The sequence below is a fragment of the Indicator indicator genome, chromosome 3 (genome assembly GCF_027791375.1).
Source record: "Indicator indicator isolate 239-I01 chromosome 3, UM_Iind_1.1, whole genome shotgun sequence".
Lineage (NCBI taxonomy): Eukaryota > Metazoa > Chordata > Aves > Piciformes > Indicatoridae > Indicator > Indicator indicator.
In genome coordinates, this window is record NC_072012.1 from 44,989,410 (window position 1) to 45,015,845 (window position 26,436).

Sequence of the window (26,436 nt, forward strand, 5' to 3'; positions counted from 1 at the left end):
CCCACTGGGTCTGTGAAAATTCAGTACACACACTTGCATCAGTTGGAGGGTTGAGCAAACAAACGATTCTCCTACAGCATATCTGATCTTTCACCAGATACCCTGAGAATTTTGTTCTTCTGGACTGCAACCACATTTGCTCTGGCAGCCACCTAGCATTAGGGTCCTATAAGAGTTGAGGAGTACACAGATTTTTTTTTTTTTTTCTGGTAGGGTCTTTGGCCTACTTCAGACTGTAAAGAGTTATTGGTGGAGAGAAGTGAGAAATAAAACCTGACTTCCATCGTTCGCAGGAGGATTAAGCCATGATTGCTTTCTCAGCCTGGAGAAATAAAAACACCAGATGGCTGATGAGACTTCTATAGGCTCATTGTGGGATGAATTGTTAGGTACAAATAGATAAGTTTCACGAAGAACTTCCATTTAATGTGTGCAGCAAGCCACGCTGAGCTGCAGGAGAAACAGAGCAAACATGGCCCTGGGGAAATGAAATGGGAGAGGCAGCCACATGACATCCTCGTTAGTGATTTGTTTATGTCTCATTGGAAAATGCTCAGAGATCATGATGAGGGATGTGGTATAAAAAAACAAAAAACAAAAAATGGGACAGAGCAGAAGTAGTTCCTCCCAAATGAAGTAATGAAAATAAGTCACTGTGGTCCTGTCCTGCACCTTGCAATCTGTGTGAATTCAGCTGGGTAAGAGGCTCAGCATGCATGGGAAATGCATGGTCACTCCTGGAATTCTGGCTGTGCTTGGGCCTCTGGAAATGCAGGGGCTGCTTAGAAAGCGTGGATGGCTCGGTCTGGATGCTGCGGTTCCCTGCTTAGCTTTGGAAATTTGTTGTAACTGATGGAGATCTTGATCAGAATTTGCCTATCAAAAATACTGTTACCCTCAGAGCAGTGCTGTTCCTTCCTGTTTGCGCTGGCTTCCCAGTGGTACAAACATGCACAACCAGTGTGTCCAGCAGGAGTAGGGAAGGGATGGTGATTATGCCCTTCTACCTGGCCCTGCTGAGGCCACAGCTTCAGTGCTGGGTTCAGTTCTGGGCACCACAGGATAGGAAAGACATTGAGGGGCTGGAGGGTGTCCAAAGAAGAGCAATGTGGCTGGGGAGGGGTTTGGAGGGCATCATATGAGGAGAGGCTGAAGGAGCTGGGGTTGTTCAGTCTGGAGAAGAGAAGGCTGAGAGCAGATCTCATTGCTCTCTGCAGCTACCTGGAAGGAAGTTGGAGTGAGGCTGGGGTTGGTCTTTTCTCCCAAGCAACAGGAGGAGAAGAAATGGGTTTGAGTTGTGTCAGGGGAGGTTTAGATTGGACATTAGGCAAAACTTCTTTCCTGAGAGAGTGGCATGGGAACAGGCTGCCCCGGGAGGTGGTGGAGTCACCATCCCTGGAGGTGTTCAAGAAGCTGTAGATGTGGTGCTTCAGGGCATTTTTAGTGGTCATGGTAGTTGGGTTACAGCTGGACTCGATGATCTGAATGGTGTTTTCCAGCCTTAATGATTCTCTGTTCCTTTTTAATCCTTATTCAGTGGTTGGTGACCCAAATCATCCTCTTTTGCTCAAAAAAGCTGTATTTGCAGAGAGCAGCTGTAAGCTATTTTTGCCATTGTTATAAAAGTCTTGCCTGGAGAAAGCATTCCCTTTCCTGTTTAACTTAACCATAAGAAAACTCCAAGAAAGAGATACAGTTTGTTAGTAAGAAATAATGAGAAACTTAAGAATATTTGAGGGCATGGAGAGAAATACAGTAGCCTATACCACAAAGCTTTCCCATGCCTATGCAGTAAGATAACATCAGGCAAATTTAGGCTCAAGTAATCTATTCAGAAGAAGCTTCAGGGATATTCAAACATCATGAAATTGTGTTCAACTTCACATAAATAGTAGCTGGGGTGAAAAAAAAAGAAGAAAAATAGCTGCAAGGAAGCTTCAGAAACCTTCATTCAGCTAGAAGTGTGATCTGTGTAAGAGTATCACATAAACACTGATGGGCTGGGATCAATTGGAGGAGGTTTAACAAGGCCAAGTGCTGGGTGCTGCACTTGGGTCACAACAACCCCATGCAATGCTACAGGCTTGGGGAAGAGTGGATGGAAAGCTTCCTGGCAAAAAAAAAAAAAAAAAAGAACCTGGGGGTGCTGGTTGACAGCTGGCTGAACATGAGCCAGCAGTGTGCCCAGGTGGCCAGGAAGGCCAACAGCATACTGGCCTGGATCAGGAATAGTGTGGCCAGCAGGAACAAGGAAGTGGTGATGCCCCTGCACTTGGCCCTGGTGAGGCTGCACCTTGGATACTGGGATCAGTTCTGGGCCTCTCACTCCAAGAAAGACATTGAAAGTCTGGAGCAGGTCCAGAGAAGGGCAACAAAACTGGGGAAGGGCCTGGAGAACAGGGCTGGTGAGGGCTGGCTGAGGAAACTGGGGGTGTTTGGTGAGAAAGAGGAGGCTGTGGTGAGACCTCATTGCCCTCAACACCTACCTAAAAGGAGGTTGTAGTGAGGTGAGGGTCTCTTCTCCCTAGCATCAAGGGACAGAATGAGAGGTAATGGCCTCAAGTGACAGAGGGGGATCTTTATTCTGGATATTAGGAAAAATCTCTTTCCCGCAGGCATTGCTACAGGCTGCCCAGGGAGGTGGTGGAGTTCCCAACTCTGGATGTGTTCAAAAAAAGTGTAGACATGGCACCTGGGGACATGGTTTGTTGGCCATGGTGGTGTTAGGTTGATGGTTGGGCTCTTTGATCTCAGAGGTCTTTCCCAACTGAAACAGCTCCATGATTCTGTGCCTCTATTTGGCATTCAGGGCTACTTAGGAGAGGCATGGGGAGCACATCGAACAATCCCTGCAGTAGATACTGCTTACCACTTTTTTTCTAAAGACATGATTTTGCTTGCTTTGTACTTTAACTAAAAGTAGCTCCTAGGCTGATGCTTTCCTTGCTCACTGCTCACCTCAAACTCAAAGCTAGGAGGAAGTTTAACACATCTAAGGGCAGGGTGCTACACATTGGCCACAACAACCCCAAGCAGTGCTACAGGCTGGGGACAGAGTGGCTGGAGAGCAGCCAGGCAGAGAGGGACCTGGGGGTGCTGGTTGACAGTAGGCTGAACATGAGCCAGCAGTGTGCCCAGGTGGCCAAGAAGGCCAATGGCATCCTGGCCTGCATCAGGAATAGTGTGGCCAGCAGGAGCAGGGAAGTCATTCTGCCCTGTACTCAGAACTAGTTAGACCACACCTTGAGTCCTGTGTCCAATTCTGGGCCACTCAGTTCAAGAAAGATGTTGAGTTGCTCAAACATGTCCAGAGAAGGGCAACAAAGCTGGGGAGGGGTCTGGAGCACAGCCCTGTGAGGAGGCTATGGTTTTGCTAGCAGCTGCCCTGACCAAAGGGATCCCATCCATTGAAAGACAGAGATCCTCCTCACTTGCTCCCACACTACTATTTCTGATCTGGTGGTGTCTGCAGCCAGCTTTGGCTGCCTACTAGTCTCTTGTCTGAGTAATTTTAATTCACTCTCTTGGGGTTGTGTGTCTCTTTTATTTCTTTTTTTTTTGTTTGTTTAAAAATCATGGAATTCTAGAATGCCTTAAGTTGGAAGGGACCTCAGAGATCATCTACTCCAACCTCACTGCCATGGGCAGAGATAACCTCTCAACTAGACTCAGCTGCTCAAAGCCTCAGCCTGGCCTTGAACAACCCCAGGGAGGAGGCATCCACAACCTCCCTGAGCAACCTATTCCAGAGTTCCCACCCTTGTAGGGAAGAGTTCAGAGTTCCTTTCTTGTAAGGCTTGTGAATTGAAAGTGGTCCTGGTGGAGCCTGGGATCACTACAATCCCTTGGTGTCAAGAGAAATCCAGAATTTGTGCCCTGTGGAGACAGGAAAGCAGAGGGAGAGGGTTTGGGTCCTCATAACCTGCTCTTTTCAGAGGTGGTGGGCTTTGGGGCTGACAGATCTGTGCTGTTCATGAAGAGTTCAGCCATGCTGTCAGCTGGCACATATTAATGTGCTAAGAGTTGAGCATTTAAAGCATTGATCTGTGGGATCAGCTTGCAATAGCTGATTTGTTTCAAATTAATCTGCTATTTTTCAGTTAAAAAAACAACCCTTACTCAATGCCAAGACCCTAAACTAAGATCTAAAGAGCAGCTTCAGGGTTGTTGGCTTCCTGATTAGACAACTAGGATAATCAGGTGCCTAATTAGACAAGTCTTTTGCTAAATGGCCTAGATGACCTTTCAGGGTCCCTTCCAACCCCTAACATTCTGTGTCTCTGTGTAAATAGATGCATCTGAACTATCCACTGTCCAGATAATGTTGCATTTTCTAGATCTATTCAAGTTTCAAGAATTTGTGGATTTTGTTTCTTTCCCAGGCAGCTTTGAGTACCCATGGGTAATGAAGATCACAGAATGATCAGGGTTGGAAGGGACCCCAAGGATCATCCAGTTCCAGCCCCTGCTCTGGGCAGGGACACTTTCCACTAGATCAGGTTGCCCAGAGCCACATCCAGCCTAGCCTTAAAAACTTCCAGGGATGAGGCTTCTACCACCTCTTGGGTGACCTGTTCCAGTGTCTCACCACCCTTATGGTGAAAAACTTCTTCCTAACATCTAATCTAAATCTCCCCTCCTCGAGCTTGGATCCATTCCCTCTGGAGCAGCCTATTCCAGAGTCTCACCACCTTGTGTCTGCTACCCCCATTCAGCAGCTGCCATCTGGACTCTTGTAGTACCTTTTTTTTTGGTCAAGATGTTGCAGAAATGTTAGTGAAATCACTGAGGCCACTTCAGGTACCAATTCCCAAGCACCCAGCAGGAACCTCTGCCTGACTGGAATCCCCTGTCTGTCACAGCTCCACAGACCCTCACAGGGGCTTCTTGTTTTATTCCTCATTTCAGACAAAATTCAAGAAAATAATTGCAAAAGTTTCTCCTAAGCAGTTTCTGCTTTTCCTGAGGTACCTACCCACCAAACTATTAAATGTTTGTGCAGTGGTTTCTTTTCCTCTCTTGATTTTTTGTTGCTTGAATGTTATTTCAAACATTTTGAGAGCACCTTGTGCTCTTCCAGTCCATTCCATCACAGAATCATAGAATGATTTGGGTTGGAAGGGACCTCCAAAGGTCATCTGGTCCAATCCCTCTGCAGTGAACATCACATTCATATTTGCTCCTAATATCACAGTCTCACAGTATATCAGAGGTTGGAAGGGACCTCAAGAGATCATTGAGTCCAAGCCCCCTGCCAGAGCAGGATCACTGAGGGTAATCTGCACAGGAATGCATCCAGGTGGGGTTGGAAAGTCTCCAGAGAAGGAGACTCCACAACCCCCCGGGCAGCCTGTTCCAGTGCTCTGTCACCCTCACTGGAAAGAAGTTTCTCCTCATGTTGAGGTGAAGTCTTCTATGTTCTAGTCTGAACCCATTGTTCCTTGTCTTATCACTGTGTATAACCAAAAAGAGCCTGGCCCCCTCCACTTGACCCCCACCCCTCAGCTATTGATAGACATTGATCAGATCCCCTCTCAGCCTTCTCTTCTCCAGACTAAACAGCCCCAGGGCTCTCAGTCTCTCTTCCTAGGGGAGATGTTATATGATATCTGTGATTGAGATTAGCTTGGCTTTTTACACATTTTTCCTTCTTTATCCAAATCATTAATGCAATTAGTCAAGGGGACAGAATCCCTGTGGATTGCCAGTAAACACCTCCAACCTGTGTTGTTTGTCCTGAAACCTTCTTTGTGTCTATTGAACCAGCTTGCAGTCCTTGCAGGAACTTCTACATGAACCAATCTGAAGGATTACTTCAGAATGTGAGTCTGGTTTGAATGTGTATCAGGTGACTAAAAAAACCCCAAACTTCCAAGAAACTAACTAAAAAAAAAAAAAAAATAGCTAATTGGCTTTGTTGAAGACAACCAGAAAAAGGTTCTTACGAAGTCTCGTAGATTCATAGAATGGTTTAGGGTGGAAGGGAACTTGAAGTTCCAACCCCCCTGCCACAGGCAGGGACACCTTCCTCTAGCCCAGATTGCTGAAGGTCTCATCCAGCCTGGCCTTGAACACCTCCAGGGAAGGGGCATCCACAACCTCCCTGGGCAACCTGTGCCAGTGTCTCCCCACCCTGACGCCCCACCTTCAATGGATTAAAGCTTCGGGAGGGCAGATTTGGACTGGAGATTAGGAGGAAATTCTTTCCAGTGAGAGTGGTGAGACACTGGAACAGGTTGCCCAGAGGGGTTGTGAATGCCTCCTACCTGGGGGTGTTCAAGGCCAGGTTGGATAAGGCCTTAAGCAGCCAAGTCTAGCTGAAAGGTGTCCCTGCCCATGGTAGGGAGGTTGAAGTAGATAATCTCTAAGGTCCCTTCCAACCTAAGCCATTCCATGCTGATTCTATGATTCTATGATTCATAAAGACTGAAGCCTGCATGGCTCAGATCTAGTAATTTTAAAGCTAGTTTAATTATAGCCAAGATGCTGTGCACTGTCTTTCCTGTCTCAATACACAGAGCCTTGTGCTTGGTGATCTTTCTTTCAGTGTAAAAAGTTTACATTTCCTTTATTGGCATGGAGATGGCAGATTCTTATTATGCTGCAGTCTAGTAGTAAAGAAAATATTCAAGCTGCTTGGTTTCTTAGCAGTCAATATTTTGTTTTATTATGGCCTCTGAGTTTATTTTCCTCCCTGTTGAAGCGTGGAGATCAAACAACTGAGAAGTGACAGCTTCAGCTTCCAGCTTGGGATGGTGACTCCAGCAAGATCTAAGTGTTCCTTTGATTGTGTCTTCAGACACCTGGCTCTTTTCTCTAAAACTGGCTTCAAAATAAGGGGAGAAATCCAAAGAATTTTTTTTAGTATAGTAAAAAAGAAAAAAAAAATCCATGTATTAAACTGAGTAATTGTTTTTTGGGGACTTTGAAATAGTCCCTGGTTCTATTACAGTGGAACTGGATTTCTTCATTTGAAATTATATGAATGATGGATTTTCCAATTTACAGATGTGTTTGGAGGTTTCTGAGAATTTTCAGAACTAATGGGAGAAAGCAAAATGGAGCTGGAGCAGCTGGTGAGCAGACCAACCACATGGAAGTCAAAGGGCCATTAAAAAAACCAAAGCCAGGCAGAGAAATCCCAAGTACTTTTCAAAGAAAGAATGAAAAATCATTTGTGATTCTTACTGAGCAGAAGTTGAACCTGAAATATTTGAAAGTCAAAACCTGAAATACTTCTTTAGCAATTATTTATAGGACAAGAGGGAAATGAGTCAATTTCCTGGCACAGTAACCATCCTGGAGCAATCTCAGGGATGGGAATATAGTCCTATTAATTTTCTGTATTTGTTTTTATCCTTTAGTTAGTTATAGCTCAAATGCCATTCTGCATCCATCTCTGCAGATATATAGAGTAATTCATAGCAATGATTTTCAGACAGCTGTACAGAAAATAGAATCAGAGAATCATTAAGGTTGGAAAAGACCTTTAAGATCATTGAGTCTAACCATAACCCAACTACCATAATCACTAAATCGTGTCCTGAAGCACCACATCTACAGATTCTTCAACACCTCCAGGGATGGTGACTCCACCACCTCCCTGGGCAACCTGTTCCAATCCCTCACCACTCTCTCACTAAAGAATTTTGTCCTTATGTCCACCCTCCCCCGGCACAACTCAAACCAACTTCCGCTCCTCCTTTTGCTTGGGAGAAGACACCAACTCCAGCCTCATTCCAACGTCCTTTCAGGGAGCTGTAGAGAGCAATAAGATCTCTCCTCAGCCTTCTCCAGATTGAACAACCCCAGATCCCTCAGCCTCTCCTCATATGATGCGCTCCAAACCCCTACTCAGCCTCGTTGCTCTTCTCTGGACACCCTCCAGCCCCTCAATGTCTTTCCTATCCTATGACACCCAGCACCCAGAACTGAACCCAGCACTGAAGAAGTGGCCTCACCAGGGCTGAGTTGAAGCGCATAATCACTGCCCTTCTGCTGCTGGACACCTTAGGTTAGTTAATGTTTCTGGTCAGGAATAGCAATTTGTGAAATGGATTCACCATCACCCAAATAATAATGCTGGTTTAAAATATATTTTGTTCTAAGTAGAACCGCCCCCCCCCCCCCAAACATTTACAGTTTTGAGGTTTGAGCTGAACAGAAACTCTAAAATGTTTTTGTTGTGTGTGTAAAATACAATTCAGAATGATAATGGGGATGAAAATAAAATTACAGCAATTAAATGAATCTACACAAGGGAACTGCTTGAGAGAGTCCAGCACAGAGCCACAAAGCTGCTGAAGCCAGCGGAACATCTCCCAGCTGAGGAAAGGCTGAGGGAGCTGGGGCTCTATAGCTTGGAGAAGAGGAGCCTGAGGGCTGACCCCATTCCTGTTGATAAAGATGAGTTGTCACAGAATGTTAGGAGCTGGAAGAGACCTCAAGATCATCCAGTCCAACCTCCCTGCCAGAGCAGGATCACCTATGGCAGGTCACACAGGAACACATTGAGATGGGTTTGGAATGTCTCCAGAGAAGGAGACTCCACAAACTCTCTGGGCAGCCTGTTCCAGGGCTCTGGCACCCTCACAGGGAAGTAGTTTTCCCTTCTGTTCCCATGGCACCTCCTCTGCTCCAGCTTGCCCCCATTGCCCCTTGTTCTGTCATTGGACATCACTGAGCAGAGCCTGGATCCCTCCTCCCAACACTGCCCTGCACATCTTTATCAACAGGAATGAGGTCTCCCCTCAGGCTCCTCTGCTCCAAGCTAAAGAGCCCCAGCTCCCTCAGCTTGTCCTCACAGGGAGATGTTCCACTGCCTTCATCAGGTTCTTGAACAGAAGTCCCCAGAACTGGACACAATATCCCAGATGAGGCCTAAGCAAGGCAGAGTAGAGGGGGGCAGGTGAACCTCTCTTGACCTGCTGGGCACATTGCATCTAATACCACCTGAGGGGGCTGTTTTGGTAGCTAAGGTAGGATTTCCTCATGTGTTTTGTGGGATTTGGTGGATTTTGTTTGGTTAGGTTTAAATATGGATTGCCCAGATATGTTATGGATTAGTCTCAGTCTAGGTTTCAGAGAAGGTGTTGGCAGTAGGGAGGTGAGATACACTTTTCACACCCATAGCAACAGTTGACCAAATTAGGGTAGGACTTAGATCTTCTGTGGAAGTTGAGCAACTTTTGTGTACAGTTCAGGACAGCAAGAAGTTGTAGATCCGAGAGCCACTGGATGTCACTGTTGTTCTGCACTAGGGAAACGGGTACACGTTCTGCAATGCCTTTTTATTTTTCCCTTGGATGCAAAAGGAATACTGCTGGAAAAGGTAAGTACCAAAGGCAACAGCATAACTTTATCCTTATGGCTAATGAAAGGTGGTAAAATTCTCTTTTCTTCAGATATCAGGGAGCTAAGGATGGTCCTCATGGGTTGGGACTTCATTAATAATCTCTACAACTACCTGAAGGGAGGTTGGAGTTAGGAGGGGGCAGCCTCTTCTCCTTGGTGGCAAGTGACAGGACCAGAGGAAATGGTTCCAAGTAGGATAGGATAGGATAGGATAGGATAGGATAGGATAGGATAGGATAAAATAGAATCAACCAGTTTGGAAGAGACCTCCAAGATCAAGTCCAACCTATCACCCAACCCTAACTAATCAACCAGACCATGGCCCTAAGTGCCTCATCCAGGCTTTTCTTAAACACCTCCAGGATGACAACCCCACCACCTCCCTGGGCAGCACATTCCCATGGGCAGTCTCTCTTGCTGTGAAGAACTTCTTTCTAAGATTAAGCCTAAACTTTCCCCTGCACAGCTCGAGACTGTGTCCTCTTGTTCTGGTGCTGGTTGCCTGGGAGAAGAGACCAACCCCCACATGGCTACAACCTCCCTTCAGGTAGTTGCAGACAGCAGTAAGGTCTCCCCTGAGTTGTGCCAGGAGAGGAAATATTTCTTCAGTGGAAGGGTTCTCAAATATTGGAATGGTCTGCCCAGGGCAGTGCTGGAGTCACACCTCCTGTGCTTCTGTGGCAGTGGTACACTTACTAACTCAAAGCCTTGATTTTATAGCCTCTCTCTCTCTCTCTGACCCATCTCTCACCTCTCTCTCCATTTCTCAGGGGCAGCCATCAATTTTGTGGTCCAGAATGCCATGTCGGAATCTCACGGAGGGAGACCCAGCGCATCCAAGGTGGCCATAGTCATCGTGTCAGGGAGCTCAGAAGACACTCTGGAGGCTGCTGCACTTGCTGCAAGGATGAACAGTAAAGCCCCCTCTGCTCTTCCTGTTTTAAGCAGATTTGTTGCTTTTTACTTGATGCACCAGGACATAGGATGAAAAATGTAGGCTCTAAATTCTAGATTGACTGTAAGGAATGCTCTGGTAAGAAACAGACCTGAAGAAAATGTGCCTGCTGGAGTTCTGGTAAAGCCAGGTAAATCCTGGTAAACTCAGGTCAAACACACAATTTAAGCTAAACAGCTTCCATAGAGTTCATTAATTAGTGGCATCTCATTTTCTGAGGTCCTGTGGCTAGATAGGGAGGACAGACGTGGGCTAATATTACAAGGACAACACTGTTGCCATACAGTGAGTCTTGAAATGTTCATCATCATCATCATTATCATCATCATCATCATCATCATCATTATCATCATCATCATTATAATCATCAATATAATCAACATTATTATAATCATATTTTATTAATATTATAATTATCACATTAATATTCATTAAGAACTCATATGTATTAACAGTATATTATTATAGTTATGATCTTTTATTAATTATTTAATAATGATAGCAATGATAATAGTAATAATAATGATAGTAATAATGATAGTAATAATAGTGTAGTAATAGTAATAATAATATAGCACTATAATACAATAATAATATAAAATATAATCAAATAACAACAAATATAAAATATAATAAAATATTAAAAATAATAAAATTATTATTGTTATTATTATTGTATTATAGTGTTATATTGTTATTACTATTACTACTATTACGATGATGATGATGATTCTTATTATTATTACATTTGAGCAGATTTTTGCACAGACCTCTACAGGATTAGACAGATTTTGCTGTCAGTGTGTGCTGCATGATGGGTTGTGTTGTTTTTTTTTTGCAGCTTTTCTGGCTGTAGTCTTTGTACCTCAGCTTCCTGAGGAACATTGACTCCTTTGTAAGTTGCTTTGGGGAGCTATTGAGTAAGGCATGGACTAAAGAGCAGCCATCAAGGATTTTTTTTTTTTTTTAATTAAGTGGTTTGAAAACAATCTAACTGCCATGGAGCTGAAGAAAGAAATGTTTTAAATTGGAAAAAGAATAAACAAAAGGGAAAATGTCATTAAATCTGCAGCTGCATTTTGCTGAGCATGCATGAGCTTCTTATGGTTGGGACTAATAAAGCTCATCTTAGCTAATCAGAGCATCACCATTTCTACTCTTACTTGCCTTTAGCCAATGTGGAAGGAGTGATGCAAGTAATACATGCTAATTAAATGCTGAAAAATACTTTTCCTAATTATTTTATTATTTTAAGAAGCAAATTGTGGGGGGGAAATGCAACAGCAAAGGTGTTCTTCCTCTGTGCGTTGCCCATTTAAAATGTCTTCTCTTTTCCTAGGGGTATCCCTGTTTCCAATTGGAGTTGGGAGTGGATATGATGAAGAGCAGCTAAGGACTTTGACTGGGCCATCAGCTGCTAACAGAATCATGAAGCTTCAGAATTTTGAAGACTTATCCACCATGATCACTTTGAACAGTGAATTTGTCAACAAAGTCTGCATGGGTAAGTCCAGTATAGTTGTAGCCTTGTAACTGAAGCAAGACCCCCAAAAGAGAAATGCCAAAAAAGGAGGATTTTTCTTGATTTGAAAACTTAGCCCAATGCTCTTTTGTTAGTGTTTCACCAGCATCACCTCACTAGAGAACTACCATCCTTTACTGAGGTGGAACACAACATCTGAGCCCTTTCAGAAAGATGTAAAAAACTGCTTAGGCCTGAACTTTCAAGCTATTACCTGATTAATGATTAGGGCTGGTCATTAATTGAAAGACCAAGAAAGTTCCAGCTGTCATCCATGAATGGGAACATGCTTCAGAAATGCTACAAGTTAGTTGTGAGTAAAGTTTTTTAAGTGGTTTGTTCTTCTGCACAAACTTAAGTGTTATGTACACATCTATAGAGAATTCAGCCAAAGTGCAAGGCAAAAAAAACCCACAGGATAAGAATCATAGAATCACAGAATGGTTTGGGTTGGAAGGGATCTCATCTATTTCAACCCCCCTGCAATCAGCAGGGACATCCTCTACTAGAGCAGGTTGCTCAGGAGCCTTATCCAGCCTGGTGTTGAATATTTCTAGGGACAGGGCCTCAGCTGCCTCCCTGGGCAACATGTTCCAGTGTTCCACCATTCTCATGTTAAAGAACTTGTTTCTCACATCCAATCTAAATCTCCTCTTCTCTCATTTCAAACCATTGCTCTTCATCCTGTCACTGCAGGCCTTTGCAATCAGTCCCTCTTCAGCCTTCTTGGAGCCCCCTTCAGGTACTGGAAGGCTGCTATTAGGTCTGCCTGGATGAACAGCCCCAGCTCCCTCAGCCTGTCCTCATAGCAGAAGTGTTCCATGCCCCTGACCATTTTTTAGCCTTCCTCTGGATCTGCTCCATCAGGTCCATGTCCTTCCTGTGCTGAGAGCTCCAGAGCTGAACACAGCACTGCAGGTGAGGTCTTACCAGAGCAGAGTGGCAGAATCTCCTCTCTCCATCTCTGGCCCCACTACTTTTGATGCAGCCCAGGCTGCCATTTGCTTTCTGAGCTGTAAGCTCACACTGACGGCTCATGTGCAGCTTCTCCTCCACCAGCACCCCCAAGCCCTTTTCTGCAGGGCTGCTCTCAATCTCATCATCCCCCAGCCTGTGTTGATGTCTAGGATTGCCCCAGCCTGGGTGCAGTACCTTGCACTTTGCATTATTGAACCTCATGAGCTTCTCCTCAGGCCACCTCTCCAGCCTGTCCAGGTCCCTCTGGATGGCACCATCCCATTCCTCAGACCTATCAGCCACACACTCAGCTTGGTGTCATCTGCATATCAGTACTGTGTCTATGAAATGGAAGCATTGACAAGCAAACTCTTTATGCAGTGCTGTACAATGGTAGCATCCATATGCTGGATGCTCTGTCTTTCTGAGGACAAGTACTGTATTTTGAAAGCATTTAGGCCATCTTCTAAACCTTTTTAATAGTATTAGTGTTGGTACACTGCCATACATCAAATAAGCTCTCCTCCATGTAAGAAGACCTATTCTGGAGGGGGAAATTGGATTTTATACATTGCAGGAAACTTAAAAGAAAAACTTTCATGAATCAGCAAAACCAAGAAGATTGTTTCCCACCCCCATAGCAAAGGCTTTACCATCAGCATAAGGGAGAGCTTTTTTTTTTTTTTTTTTCCCAGATTTAGGTGTCTCAAGCATCTGTCATTCAAGTTTTCTTTGAGATTTGAGCTGATAGAAACATTTTCACACATAGAAAAAAAGCTTTCACCCTCTGGTACTGATAGGTTCTACAACGAGAAAATAGTGACTGGTTTCGAATTCCTGCTCCCCGTTCTGTATCCTGGATCAACATAATGCAGGGCAAGGAACTCACAGATTATACAGTGTGAGGACAGGAAATGCATCTTCAAAAAGCTTGTTTTCAAAAGAAAAGAAAGAAAATGGCAGCTGTTTGAATGCAGACAACGGCAGCTGCTGATGCTCTGGAGAGATTTTAAAGTGCCAGAAGTGATCCCAGCGGAGACTGCTCAGATATCTCTGCTCTGGACTGTGCAGGCTCTGCAGCTTCCTCATTCTTACTGGTACTTGACTCTGCAAAAAAGGCCACTTCTGATACAGGCCAAATGAAGCCCCACTAATGCCAGGACACCAAACTGGGAAGCTTGGCTGATACCCCTGAAGGCTGTGCAGCCACTCAGTGAGACTTGGACAGACTGAGAGCTGGGCAGAGAGGAACCTCATGAGTTTCAACAAGGCTAAGTGCAGAGTCCTGCATCTGGGAAGGAAGAATAAACTGCACCAGCACAGGGTAGGAGGGGAATGTGCTAGAGAGCAGCCCTGTGGAGAAGGACCTGGGAGTGGTGGTGCACAAGTTCTGCATGGGACAGCAATGTGCCCTGGTGGCCAAGAAGGCCAATGGGATCCTGGGGGGCATTCAGAGGAGTGTGTCCAGCAGAGCCAGGGAGGTTCTCCTCCCCTTCTGCTCTGCCGTTGTGAGACCTCACCTGGAATATTGCATCCAGTTCTGGGCTCCCCAGTTCAAGAGGGACAGGGATCTAATTGAGAGAGTCCGATGGAGGTCTACAAGGATGATTAAGGCATGGAGGACTTATGAGGAGAGGCTGAGAGCCCTGGGGCTGTTTAGAGAGGAGAAGACTGAGAGGGGATCTAATAAATGTCTATAAATACCTGAAGGCTGGGTGTCAAAAGGGAGGGGACAGGCTCTGCTGAGTTGCTCCCTGTGATAGGACAAGGGGCAATGCATATAAACTACTGCACAGGGGGTTCCACCTCAACATGAGGAGGAACTTCTTCACTGTGGGGGTGACAGAGCGAGCACTGGAACAGACTCCCAGGAGGGGTTGTGGAGTCTCCTTCTCTGGAGACTTTCCAGACCCATCTGAATGCATTCCTGTGTGACCTGTGCTAGATTCAGTGGTCCTGCTCTGGCAGGGGTTGGACTCAATGATCTCCAGAGGTCCCTTCCAACCCCTAACATCCTGTGATCCTGTAAGATGTTGTGCAATCCCTAAAGTGATGAGATAGTGGTTTGCAGAGAGGATATGTAGATGCCATTGTAACAGAAATAACAACACTATTAGTAATAAATATCTTTATGCACACAGACCAAGGAGACAAAAGAGAAAAGTGCTGACCAGAGTTGAAGCAGGTTTCCTGTGATGGGGGGCATTGCTATCTACAAATAAATGAATGTTTGCTTAAAATAGTATTTTTACAGAAAATGTTCAGTATTTGATTTCCTGAAGCAGTTAATTCTTTCTTCATTGAGTGCTCCTATCTATACTGAGGGCATCCTCAGCAGGTTTGCAGATGACACCAAGCTGAGTGGTGTGGTTGATGAGTCTGAAGGATGGGATGGTGCCATCCAGAGGGACCTGGAGAGGTAGGCTGAGAAGAAGCTCATGAGGTTCAATAAGGCAAAGTGTAAGGTCCTGCACCTAGGTCAGGGCAATCCACTGGAAAAGGGAATGAGGTTGCTAAAAAATGTCTGTTTCTCTTGCAGACCCTGTCAGAGAATGCATAGATGAGGATGGAAACAAAAAGAAAGTAAGTGTCTTGCTCTGGGTCATCCATCTGGCTTTCAAGTGACAAAGTTCATGCAGACCATGAATACCTTCACACATAATCTGGAATAAAAGTGTTAGGCAGTATGAAGAATCATTTCATAGGAAGAAAATGTTGGATTTTGAACTGACAGGATTGCTCTGTATGTAATGGGGACTTCCTCTAATGACCTGATCTTGCAGTGTGTTGAAAGCAGCACAGAGCTCAGATTTTTGACACTCTGTGTCTTCCCTGACAATGGAAAATGTATTTCCATCTCCTGGTGAAAGAAATTCTGGGAAAGCTAGGCATGGCCAAAATAAAGAGACACATACAGACAAAAGCAATTCCAGACCCTCTCCTTCTGCTAAAAATCAAAGGATCTTGTCCTAGGAGAATGTTATAGGTTGAGAATTTTTGTGTGATTTTTATTTCTCTGGGGAAAATAGTCTCTTAAGTAATGACAGCAAAGATACTAGTCCTCATTTGCAAGAAAGCTTATATCAGTCCTGAGAAAATGCTCAGAAGTGTTAGTAAACCTGCCTGATAGATATAAATGATTCTGTTCCTTCCTCCCAGGTGAAATGTCAAGGTTTATGTCTATGATACTTTATGCATTTAAACACGTGAGCACAAGCATCTTCTGCATTTTCTAGTAGGAGTCAGTTATGAGTTCTACCATAGGAATGATCTTGAGCTTCCAGCACATTAGAAATGTTCCTTTGATTTTTTTTTCCCTTGTGAAGATATGACTGTAAGGAAGGGTGTGGCTGATGGAGAAATGTTTCATAGAATCCTAGAATGGCTTAGGTTGGAAGGGACCTTGGAGATAATCTCCTTCAACCTCCCGCCATGGGCAGAGTCACCTCTCAACTAGACTCAGTGCTCAAGGCCTCATCCAGCCTGGCTTTGAACACCCTCAGAGAGGAGGCATTCATGACCTTCCAGAGTCTCAACTTCCTAAGATCCAGTCTAAAGCTACTCTCCCTCAACTTCAAACCATTCCCCCTTGTCCCCCTTGTCCTATTCACCCTTATGAAAAGTCAGTCTGCAGCCTTCCTCTAGGATCCCTTCAGGTATTGGAAGGCAGCTCTAAGGTCCCTCAGCCTATCCTCCTAGCAGAGGTGCTCCAGCCCTTGGATCATCTCTGTGGCCTCCTCTGGATTCTCTGCCACAGCTCTGTGTCATTCTTATGCTGGGGACACTGCAACTGGAGGCAGGATTGGAGGTGGGGTCCCAGCAGAGCAGAGTCAAGGGGCAGAATCTTCCTGTCAGCAGGAAAATGAGTTTAGAAGACAGTGCCAGTGTGGCAACTGTTGCCTTCTGAAGCAGGATGTTGAGCATCTTGTGGTGCCTACAGGGCACCATGGAAATGTTCTACCTCTGGTGTTCAGCACTGCTGCCTCCCTGGCAATAATGTGCCATTGTTGCCCTCTTCCAGCACAGTTCACCAATCCACAGGGCTGAAGGTTCAAGGCTCTTTCCTAAATCAGAAAACACAATCTCTTACCTCAAACCCATGATATTTTAGGCATTTCTCAGAGAGTTACTACAGCAGGCTCAGCTCCCCAAGTGGGATGTCTGTCATGCACCTGGAGACTGTGGGAACTGATCTCTTGCAGTTTGCAAGGAAATCAGAGTTCTCAGGATCAAAAAACCTCAGCCTAAGTCCTGTCAGTATCCTGAGTGATATTTTTTGTTACTTTTTTTGTTTTTCTTTTGTTTCCTTTATTTCCTCTACCCTGAAAATTACTCTGAAGGAAGATCCGTGGTGAAGGTCACTGTTAGTAGCAGAAGGATGAAATGTGCTAGGTCAGGCCAAAAATCCATCCACCTCCCTGTATTATATGGCCCAAAATAGAAGTTAGGGAAGTAACAATATATGAAAATTCCCTCAAATGTCCTAATCTTGAACGATTAGACTCAGGGTCACTCTGAGCTGTGAGTGGTCCCTTGCTGTGTTTGATAGTGATGAGTAGTTTTCTCCTGCATGAATTTGTTCAGTCACAGTTTGAATCCATGGAAGTTTTTAATCCTCATCACATCCAGTGACAAGGAGTTCCAAACACACACTCTGTAAAGAATATTTAGCAATGTTCAGGCTGTATTTAACAGTTTTGATAGATGAGCTTGTCAGCTGACAGAATATGTGAATGATTATGATGGATTCAAGGGTTTTTAAATGTAGGTAATTTTCATCACTTAATTTTTATCAGTAGTTTTGGTTTGATGCTTTTAAGTCGGAATAAAGGTGATTTTAGCAGAGTAGGTCTTAGAATCATAGAATGGGGTTTACCACCGTAGGTAGACTAGAAATGCAGAGGATCATAGAATCAGAGAATATTTTGGGTTGGAAGGGTTCTCCAGAGGTCATCTAGTCCAACCCCCTGCAGTCAGAAGGGACATCCTCCACTAGAGCAGGTTGCTCAGAGCCTTTCTGAGCCTGACCTTGAATATTTGCTGGGATGGGGCCTCAAGTACCTCCCTGGGCAACTTGTTCTAGGGTTCATCTTTCAGGAGCTGACAGAAGCCACATGCTGCTGCAGCCTAGAACTACTAACAAGATACCAAGATTGTGCTGAAAAAGGGTTCATTAACAGGTTATTTTAAGGGTTCTTTATTGAAGTTGTTAAATAATGGTAGCCCTTCATTATACAGATGACTACACGGTGATGCACCTGAAGGAAGCCTCCAAGAAGGATGGGGAGAGATTGTTTCTACAGTCCTGGAGTGACAGGACAAGGGGCAATGGCTTCAAACTAGAGAAGGGCAGATATAGATTGGATGTTAAGGACAAGTTCTTTAGCATGAGAATGGTGGAACACTGGAAGAGGTTACCCAGGGAGGTAGTTGAAGCTCAATCCCTGGAGATATTCAAGGTGAGGCTCGACAGGGCTCTGAGCAACCTGATGTCCCTGCTGACTGAAGGGGCTTGGACTAGCTGACCTCTGCAGATCCCTTCCAACCCAAACAATTCTCTGATTCTATTTCTAGTCTACATATGATGGTAAACCCCACGCTGCTAAACTAGCAGTTTCTGTAACATGCCTCTTCTAGTGGCACGTTGTTCATGCACTTGATTTAGTGTTGTTCAGCACTTGCTTTAGAGAAGAACAAGCAAACGACTCCCTGACTCAATTAAAAGTGCCAGCTGATGAAGCCAGTCAAGGTCCATGGCTCTCCCTCCTGCAGATGCACAGCAAGAGAAAGAGTGAGCAAGTTCAGGTCTATAGGTTGAGAGCTCCCTCAGAGAGGAAGTCTGAGGCTTCCTCCGGTGTGCTGGCAGGCTCTTTGGTTTCAGCAGAATTATCCTTCACAACTGAGAATCCTCTGCTTTTGCTCTCTTTTCTCTCCTAGTTTTACTCCTACGATTTCATGTCATTTGGGATTTCAGTGTTCTGTGTCTTCAGAGTCCCTGCATTTTCCTCTGCACCAGGATTCTTGGCTTTTTTTTGGGTCCTTCAGCTAATATTTTGGTCTTAATGTGCTTTTCTTATTCAGCACTTAAGAGATTTTTCCAATAGATGTCCTGTTAAGGAGTGAAATAAAAACAATTAACTGTGTATGGAAGCCAAAGGATCCTTTGCCAGACATGCACAGCTGTCTGTAAACACCTTCCAGGTGCTCCACTTTCAATGAGCTGTAGGCGAGACAAATGTAATTAAAAACCATTCAATTTCTTCCTATCTGAATATTTTTTTTTCCATGCTTAAAACTCCTCATGTTGCATTTTCACAGCTTCCTCTAGGGTCACAAGCCTGAAAAATATTAACCCACTTTGAGGACAAGTTGCTTTCTGAAAGAAACAAAGCAAGCAGGTCCAGTAAATTAGCTCATATTTAATATGTACATTTTTGTAGCAGCAACTGTGGCAGCTCTCTTTCAGACTTGAGGGCATTGCATAGCTCAGAGACACAGAGCAATACTTTCTTGTTATCACTGTTCTTGGTTAACACATTAAGGCCAAGAATAGACTATAAATTATGTTGTGGTCACCCAGGCATTTTATCACGTTGCTCTTCTCTTTTGTGGCAATGATGGGGAGCAATCACCTTTGCTTCCCCATCTGTTTCTGTTTGTGAACATCCAGAAATGTTCTCCAGTTTGTAGAACCACTTGTTGCTAAGTGCTCTGGACTCACAAAATATATCTCATTGGAAGAGACCTCCAAGATCATCCAGTCCAACCCTCAAGCCAGCACTGAAGGGTCAACACTAAAATACGGCCATTAGCACCAGGTCCACCACTGCCTGAACACCTCCAGAGATGGTGACTCCACCACTGCCCTTTGCAGACCATTCCAATGTTTGAGAACCCTTTCAGTGAAGAAATATTTTCTGAACCTCCCCTGGTACAGCTTGTAACCATTTTTTCTAGTCCTGCTGCTTGACACCAAGGAGAAGAGGCTGCCCCTTCCTCACTCCAACCTCCCTTCAGGTAGTTGTAGAGAGCAATGAGGTCTCCCCTCAGCCTCCTCTTCTCCAGACTGAACACTCCAAGCTCCCTCAGCCCCTCCTCACAGGCCAGGTGCTCCAGGCCCTTCTCCAGCCTCCTTGCCCTTCTCTGGACACACTCCAGCCACTCAATCTCGCTCCTGTAGTGAGGGACCCAGAACTGAACACAACACTCGAGGTGTGGCCTCAGCAGTGCTGAGCACAGGGGGATGATCACCTCCCTGTCCCTGCTGGCCACAGTGTTTCTGACCCAAGCCACGATGCCATTGGCTTTCTTGGCCACTGCTGACACATGTTGAGCTGACTATCAGCCAACACCCCCAGGGTCCCTCTCTTGAGTTTCAGCTTTCCAACCACGCGTTCCCAAGTCTGTAGACTCACTTGTGTAGAGACTGATCTGGATAGGACTGTTTCCCACATTTGGAGATATTCCTGGGATTGCAGGCTTCAGGGATGAACACTCTGTTTTGAAATTCAGTGAGCCCGTTTATGAACTTCAGAGCTCAGTGGGATCAGGACAGGGAGTTCAGCTTGTTGCAGATATGAATCTTGAGATATTCCAGACTGTGACTACATCCAGTTTCACCATCTTTTAGTAGTATATAGTCCTGATGCCTTAACTTTAGGCTGTCCTTTAAAAGATGAGATTATTATTTTTGTTGTTATTATTATTATTATTACTACTACTACTAGTATTAAGGCTAGTATCATTACTATTATTATTACTATTGTTACTATTATTATTACTACAATTATTCTTATTCTACTATTATTATTGTTACTACATTTATTCTTACTATTTTACTATTATTATTATTATTATTATTATTACTATTACTATTATTAAATTTTTTTAACTTAAAAGATCCACACTATGTATATCTGGTAATGTTGATCTAGTAAAAGAATCATTTCCCTTGGGGAACAGAGGAACTGTTTTAAAGGTTTGGAGTATGTGGCTAAGAGTATTCCATGCCTTTCCAGCTTGGGACAAATCTTGTTAATTCCTGCTGTGCCATGACCATCTGTGCTCGGAGCTCTCTCTAAAATAATTTTGTGGCTGATGAAAGCTAAAGGCTTTGACATTTAAAGAGAAGCTGAGGGGAATTCTTTGTTGGCTATGCCATCCATGCATGCTGTAAGATGGCAAGCTAACAATAGATGGAGCACCAGATACTTCGTTCTGCAGGGAGAAAACATCTCCAGTTCTAGATTATTATCTTTTGCTTGGAATTCCAGAGTCTATTTCTTAGTGTTGCTAATTTAAACTTTCTCGTTCTCGTGAAGTCCTCAAGGCAATGCATTCTATTATTTAACCATCCAAGGCTAATTTGAGGAGCACTGCTGTCAGTGTCACTTTACTTGCTCTCTGGAGGGTGGTGGCAGCAGCCAAGTTGTGCATTTTTCTACCCCCCTGCCCACGTTTCTTTTCCCTTGTTAAATACCCATGTTTCCTTTTCTAGCCTGGTGATAAATGGACATTACCAGACCAGTGCCACACTGTGACATGCTTTCCAGGAGATTACACAGTTCTGGAGAGCCACCAAATTAACTGTGAGAGGATGCCAAAACCAGTTTGTCACAGCAATCTTCCTGTCGTTAAGATTGAAGAAACTTGTGGCTGCCGATGGATGTGTCCGTGTGAGTATTTATCTTTGCATACTTGCCTCTCCCTCCCCATCACAGAATCTCAGAAGGGCAGAGGTTGGAAAGGACCTCCAGAGATCATCCAGCCCATCCTCCCTGCCAAAGCAGGATCAGCTAGGGCAGGTCGCACAGGAACACATCCAAGTGGGTTTTGAAAGTCTGCAGAGAAGGAGACTCCATAACCTCTCTGGGCAGTCTGCTCCAGGGCTCTGTCACCCTCACCATAAAGAAATCATCACTTGAAGTGTTTATCAGAAATGTCATGGTGAATGGAGCTGCTTAGTCATTACAGACATCAAAGGTGCCTGAAGTGGGAGAAATTGATGCTGAACACCAGTTAGACATGCAGATAGAAGCATGAGAGTCTCGCTGATGCCTGGAACGTGTGATGCCATTTGCAAGTTCAGAGTCACTGTGAAGTTGTTTTTTATGTTATAGAATCATAGAACCATAGAATGGTCCAGGCTGGAAGAGACCTCCAAAGGTCATCCAGTCCAACCTCCCCACAGTCAGCAGGGACATCCCCAGCTAGATCAGGTTGCCCAGGACCTCCTTGAGCCTCCAGGGAAGGGACCTCAACCACCTCACCGGGCAACCTGTTCCAGTGTTCCACCACCCTCATAGTGAAGAACTTCTCCCTGAAATCCAATCCAAATCTGCCCTTCTCTAGTTTGAAGCCATTGCCCCTTGTCCTGTCACTGCAGACCTTTGTAAACAGTCTCTCTGCATCCTTCCTGTAGACCACCTTCAGGTATTGGCAGGCTGCTCTTAGTTCTTCCCAGAGTCTTCTCTTCTCCAGCCTAAGCAACCTCAGCTCCCTCAGCCTGTCCTTGTAATCAGAGGTGTTCCAACCCCCTGATGATTTTCATGGCCCTCCTCATCAGATCCCTGTTCTTCCTGTGTTGAGGGCTCCAGACCTGCACACAGGTCTCACCAGAGCAAAGTGGCAGAATCACCTCTCTGGATCTGCTGGAAATGCTGCTTTTGATGCAGCCCAGGCTGTGATTTGCCTTCTGGGCTGCAAGCTCACACTCTCATGTCCAGCTTCTCATCTATCATCACCCCCAGATCCTTTTTCTCAGGGTTGCTTTCTATCACCTCATCCCCCAGTCTGCACTGATAGTAAGGGTTGTTCCGGCCCAGGTGCAGAATCCTGCACTTGCTCTTGTTGAGCTTCATGAGGTTCACCTAGTGAAGGGGCAGTGTTTTATCAGAGAAACTCACAGCTCATTTCCAAAGCTGTGTGACCTGGGAAGGAGGATGTGTAGAAGAAAACAGAAAGTTATCTCAGCAAGCTGCAAGCAAGTGATGCATTTGGTCCTCAGAGCTTCAGGGTTTGACCTGACCTCAACCAGGCAGATGTGTTAAAGAAACAACAAATGCTGACTGCCCCTTTGAAATCTCACACTGAATATCTGAGCAGAAATGGTGAGTACTGTGTGATGAGTGCTCTGGCTGAGATGAGAAGGCTCCAAGCAACAGAAACAAAAGGCACCCTCTCACATTTGCAGGGTGGAGACACTCAGCCCTCTGTTAAAAAGAGAGACTCTGTAGGAAAATCTGATAGATGTGAAGGGAAGACTTGAGGGAGGGAGAGTGATGATTTCAAGCAGAAACCCAAGCTGGAACCTCCAGATCATCTCAGTGCCCAGACAGATGCTCTGAAAACAATGAAATGGTGGCAGTCAGGGGTGAAGGAGGCAGTGATACCTGGCTGCGTGAAAACAACGCAATGGTGGCAGTCAGGGGTGAAGGAGGCAGTGATGCCTGGCTGCATGCAGCGTGGCACTGGGCATCGCTACACAGCTGTCACAGGGAACAGAAACTCTGTTTTATTGCTGACTGTTTTGTGCATGAACTTATAGCTGAAGATGCTCCAGTGCTCTGAAGACACTGGGACCAGTACTATTCAAAATATTCATCAATGACCTGGATTGAGGGCACAGGGAGCACTGTCAGCAAGTTTGCTGCTGACACCAAACTGGGAGGAGTGGCTGACAGCACTGAAGGTTGTGCTGCCATTCAGCAAGACCTGGCCAGGCTGGAGAGTTGGGCAGGGAGAAACTGAATGAAATCCAACAAGGACAACTGTAGAGTCTTGCATCTGGGAAAGAACAACCACGTGGACCAGTAGAGGTTGGGGACTGACCTGTTGGAGAGCAGTGTAGGGAAAAGGGACCTGAGGGTCCTGGTGGGTAGAAGGTTGACCACAAGTCATCAACGTGCTCTTCTGGCCAGGAAGACAAATGTCATCCTGGGATGGATTAGAAGGGCTGTGTCCAGCAGGTCAAGTGAGATTCTCCTTCCCCTTTACTCCACCCTGGTGAGGCTGCATCTGGAATATTGTGTCCAGTTCTGGGCCCCTCAGTTCAAGAAGGAGCTCAGAGAACTGCTTGAAAGAGTTCAGCACAGAGCCATAAAGGCAGTGGAACACCTCCCTGCTGAGGAAAGGCTGAGGGAGCTGGAGCTCTATAGCTTGGAGGAGCCTGAGTGGTGCTTTCATTCATGTTTATAAAGATGTGAAGAGCAGTGTTGAGAGGATGGTACTAAAGGGCTGCTAGTAGGTCTCCCCAGAGTCTTCTCTTCTCCAGGCTGAATAACCCCAGCTCCCTCAGCCTGTCCTCATAGCAGAGCTGCTCCATCCCCCTGATCATTTTTGAGGCCCTCCTCTGGACCTGCTCCATCAGGTCCATGTCCTTCCTGTGTGGAGGTCTCCAGAGGTGGATGCAGTACTCCAGGTGAGGTCTTACCAGAGCAAAGTGAAGTGGCAGATGAAGCACTTGCCAGAGTGTCTCCTCAGTGTTTTCTGTGGCATTTGCAATTCTTTCCCTTCCTAGCATTCCGAGTTAATTGGTTCCACATGCCTGTAAAGATTGTGAAGAAAGATCCCAATTTGAACAAAAGCAGATGTTTTGATGGCTTTTAAAAATGTATTTCTTGGTCTGCAGGTGTCTGTATTGGGAGTTCATCTCGACATATTGTCACTTTTGACGGGCTGAATTTCAAGCTGACTGGTAACTGCTCCTACACCTTGTTTCAAGACAAGGAACATGATGTTGAAGTTCTGCTCCATGAAGGGCCATGCAGAGCAATGCCAAAGATGAGCTGTATGGACTCCATTGAAGTGAAACACCATGGTGTATCTGCTCAGCTCTTCAGTGACATGGCAGTAAGCTGAATGCAATTAAGTCACAGGATCACAGGATGTTAGGGATTGGGAGGGATCTCTGGAGATCTTTGAGTCTAATCTCCCTGCCAGAGCAGGACCTATCACAGGACACAAGAGAGCAGAGGCTGTCCCTTCCTGACCCCCAGCCCTCAGATATTTACAGACATTTATTAAAACCCCTCTCAGTCTTCTCCTCTCCAGACTAAACAGCCCCAGGGCTCTCAGCCTTTCCTCATAAGGCAGTGCTCCAGTCCCTTCCTCATCCTTGTAGCCCTCCATTTCAATGTCATGGAGTTAGATTGCTGGTCTGTATACATGCTGAGGGAATGCACTCAGGTGGGAAAATGTTGAGAGAGAATGAAGGTCAGTTTGGTTTGTACATTTTTAGACTCAAAAGAAAACGTCAGCTTGCAACGTTGATTTTCATGTCCAGATTCATTTCGATCTTCAAGCACTTGTGAAGTCAAACGGGTTTCAACTGTAACATTGGGTTAATTTTAACTGTTTGCTAGAACTGATCTGATGCTCTTGTCTTTCTGAAAACAGGTGGCTGTTAATGGTGAAAGGGTTCAGATCCCTTATTCTAGCAGTCTGTTTGAAGTCAACATCTATGGAGCAATAATGCATGAAATCAAGTTCTCCTCTCTTGGACATAATCTCACATTTACTCCAAGAAACAACGAATTCATTCTTAAACTTAATTCCAAGAGCTTTTCTTCAGGAACACAAGGGCTTTGTGGTAAGCTTGAAAGCTAGTAATAGCTTCCTATTTTAGCTTGATCTTCTATTTATGATTTTGTGTGGCCTTCAAGATGTAAAAACTCTCTGTCTGAACTGATTCCTTATTGGTATATGGCTAATCCAGGTTTTTCTACTATGGCCATCCATTTCACAGCTCACTGACTCACAGTAATACCTTAGAAAGAACATCATAGAATCATAGAACCATGAAGGTTGGGAAAGGCCTTTAAGATCATTGAGTCCAACCATACCCCAACTCCCATGACTACTAAACCATCTCCTGAAGAACCACATCTACAGCTTCTTGAACACCTCCAGGGATGGTGACTCCACCACCTGCCTGGGCAGCCTTTTTCTACCCCTCACCAATCTCTCACTCAAGAAGTTTTTCCTCATGTCCAACCTAAACCTCCCCTGGCACAACTCAAACCCATTTCCCCTCATCCTGTTGCTGTTTACTTGGGAGAAGAGACCAACCCCAGCCTCACTCCAACCTCCTTTCAGACAGCTGTAGAGAGCAATAAGATCTCCCCTCAGCCTTCTCTTCTCCAGACTAAACAACCCCAGCTCCCTCAGCTGCTCCTCATCTCTCATGCTTCATTTTTACCACATCTTTTCAAGGAGATTTTTTTCTTTTTTAGTATATTGGGGGTTTTTGGGTGTTTGTTGTTGTTTTGTTTGTTTTTTAATGAGAATTTAACTTTAGCTTCTTACACACTTCTCTGAAAGTTTCTTCTCCTTCTCTGGAAGTTTCTTCTTCTCTGGAAGTTTCTTCTTCTCTGGAGACTTTCAAAACCTGTCTGGATGCATTCCTGTGTGGACTACCCTAAGTGATCCTGCTCTGGCAGGGGGGTTGGACCTGATGATCTCTTGAGGTCCCTTCCAACCTCTGATGTACTGTGAGACTGTGATACACATTTATGTGAGAGGCATGACCTATGCTTGCAGAGAAGCTGATATGATTTGGAGGGGTACTAATACCCTGGAGGATGACTTGTGTGATATCCTCAATGACATATTCTATTACATAACTTATACCTCTCTGGCATAACCTCTA

General features: G+C 45.0%; 1 protein-coding gene across 1 annotated transcript in view; it reads left to right on the plus strand.

Moving 5' to 3' along the window:
• The window catches only part of VWF (von Willebrand factor), a 160,032-nt gene that overhangs the window by 92,466 nt on the left and 41,130 nt on the right, over nucleotides 1-26,436 (plus strand). The window contains exons 30-35 of the mRNA XM_054399900.1: nucleotides 10,125-10,268; nucleotides 11,649-11,813; nucleotides 15,328-15,371; nucleotides 21,286-21,463; nucleotides 24,418-24,638; nucleotides 25,185-25,377. Coding sequence (XP_054255875.1) covers nucleotides 10,125-10,268; nucleotides 11,649-11,813; nucleotides 15,328-15,371; nucleotides 21,286-21,463; nucleotides 24,418-24,638; nucleotides 25,185-25,377 — 945 coding nt within the window. The remainder of the gene's footprint in view (nucleotides 1-10,124; nucleotides 10,269-11,648; nucleotides 11,814-15,327; nucleotides 15,372-21,285; nucleotides 21,464-24,417; nucleotides 24,639-25,184; nucleotides 25,378-26,436) is intronic.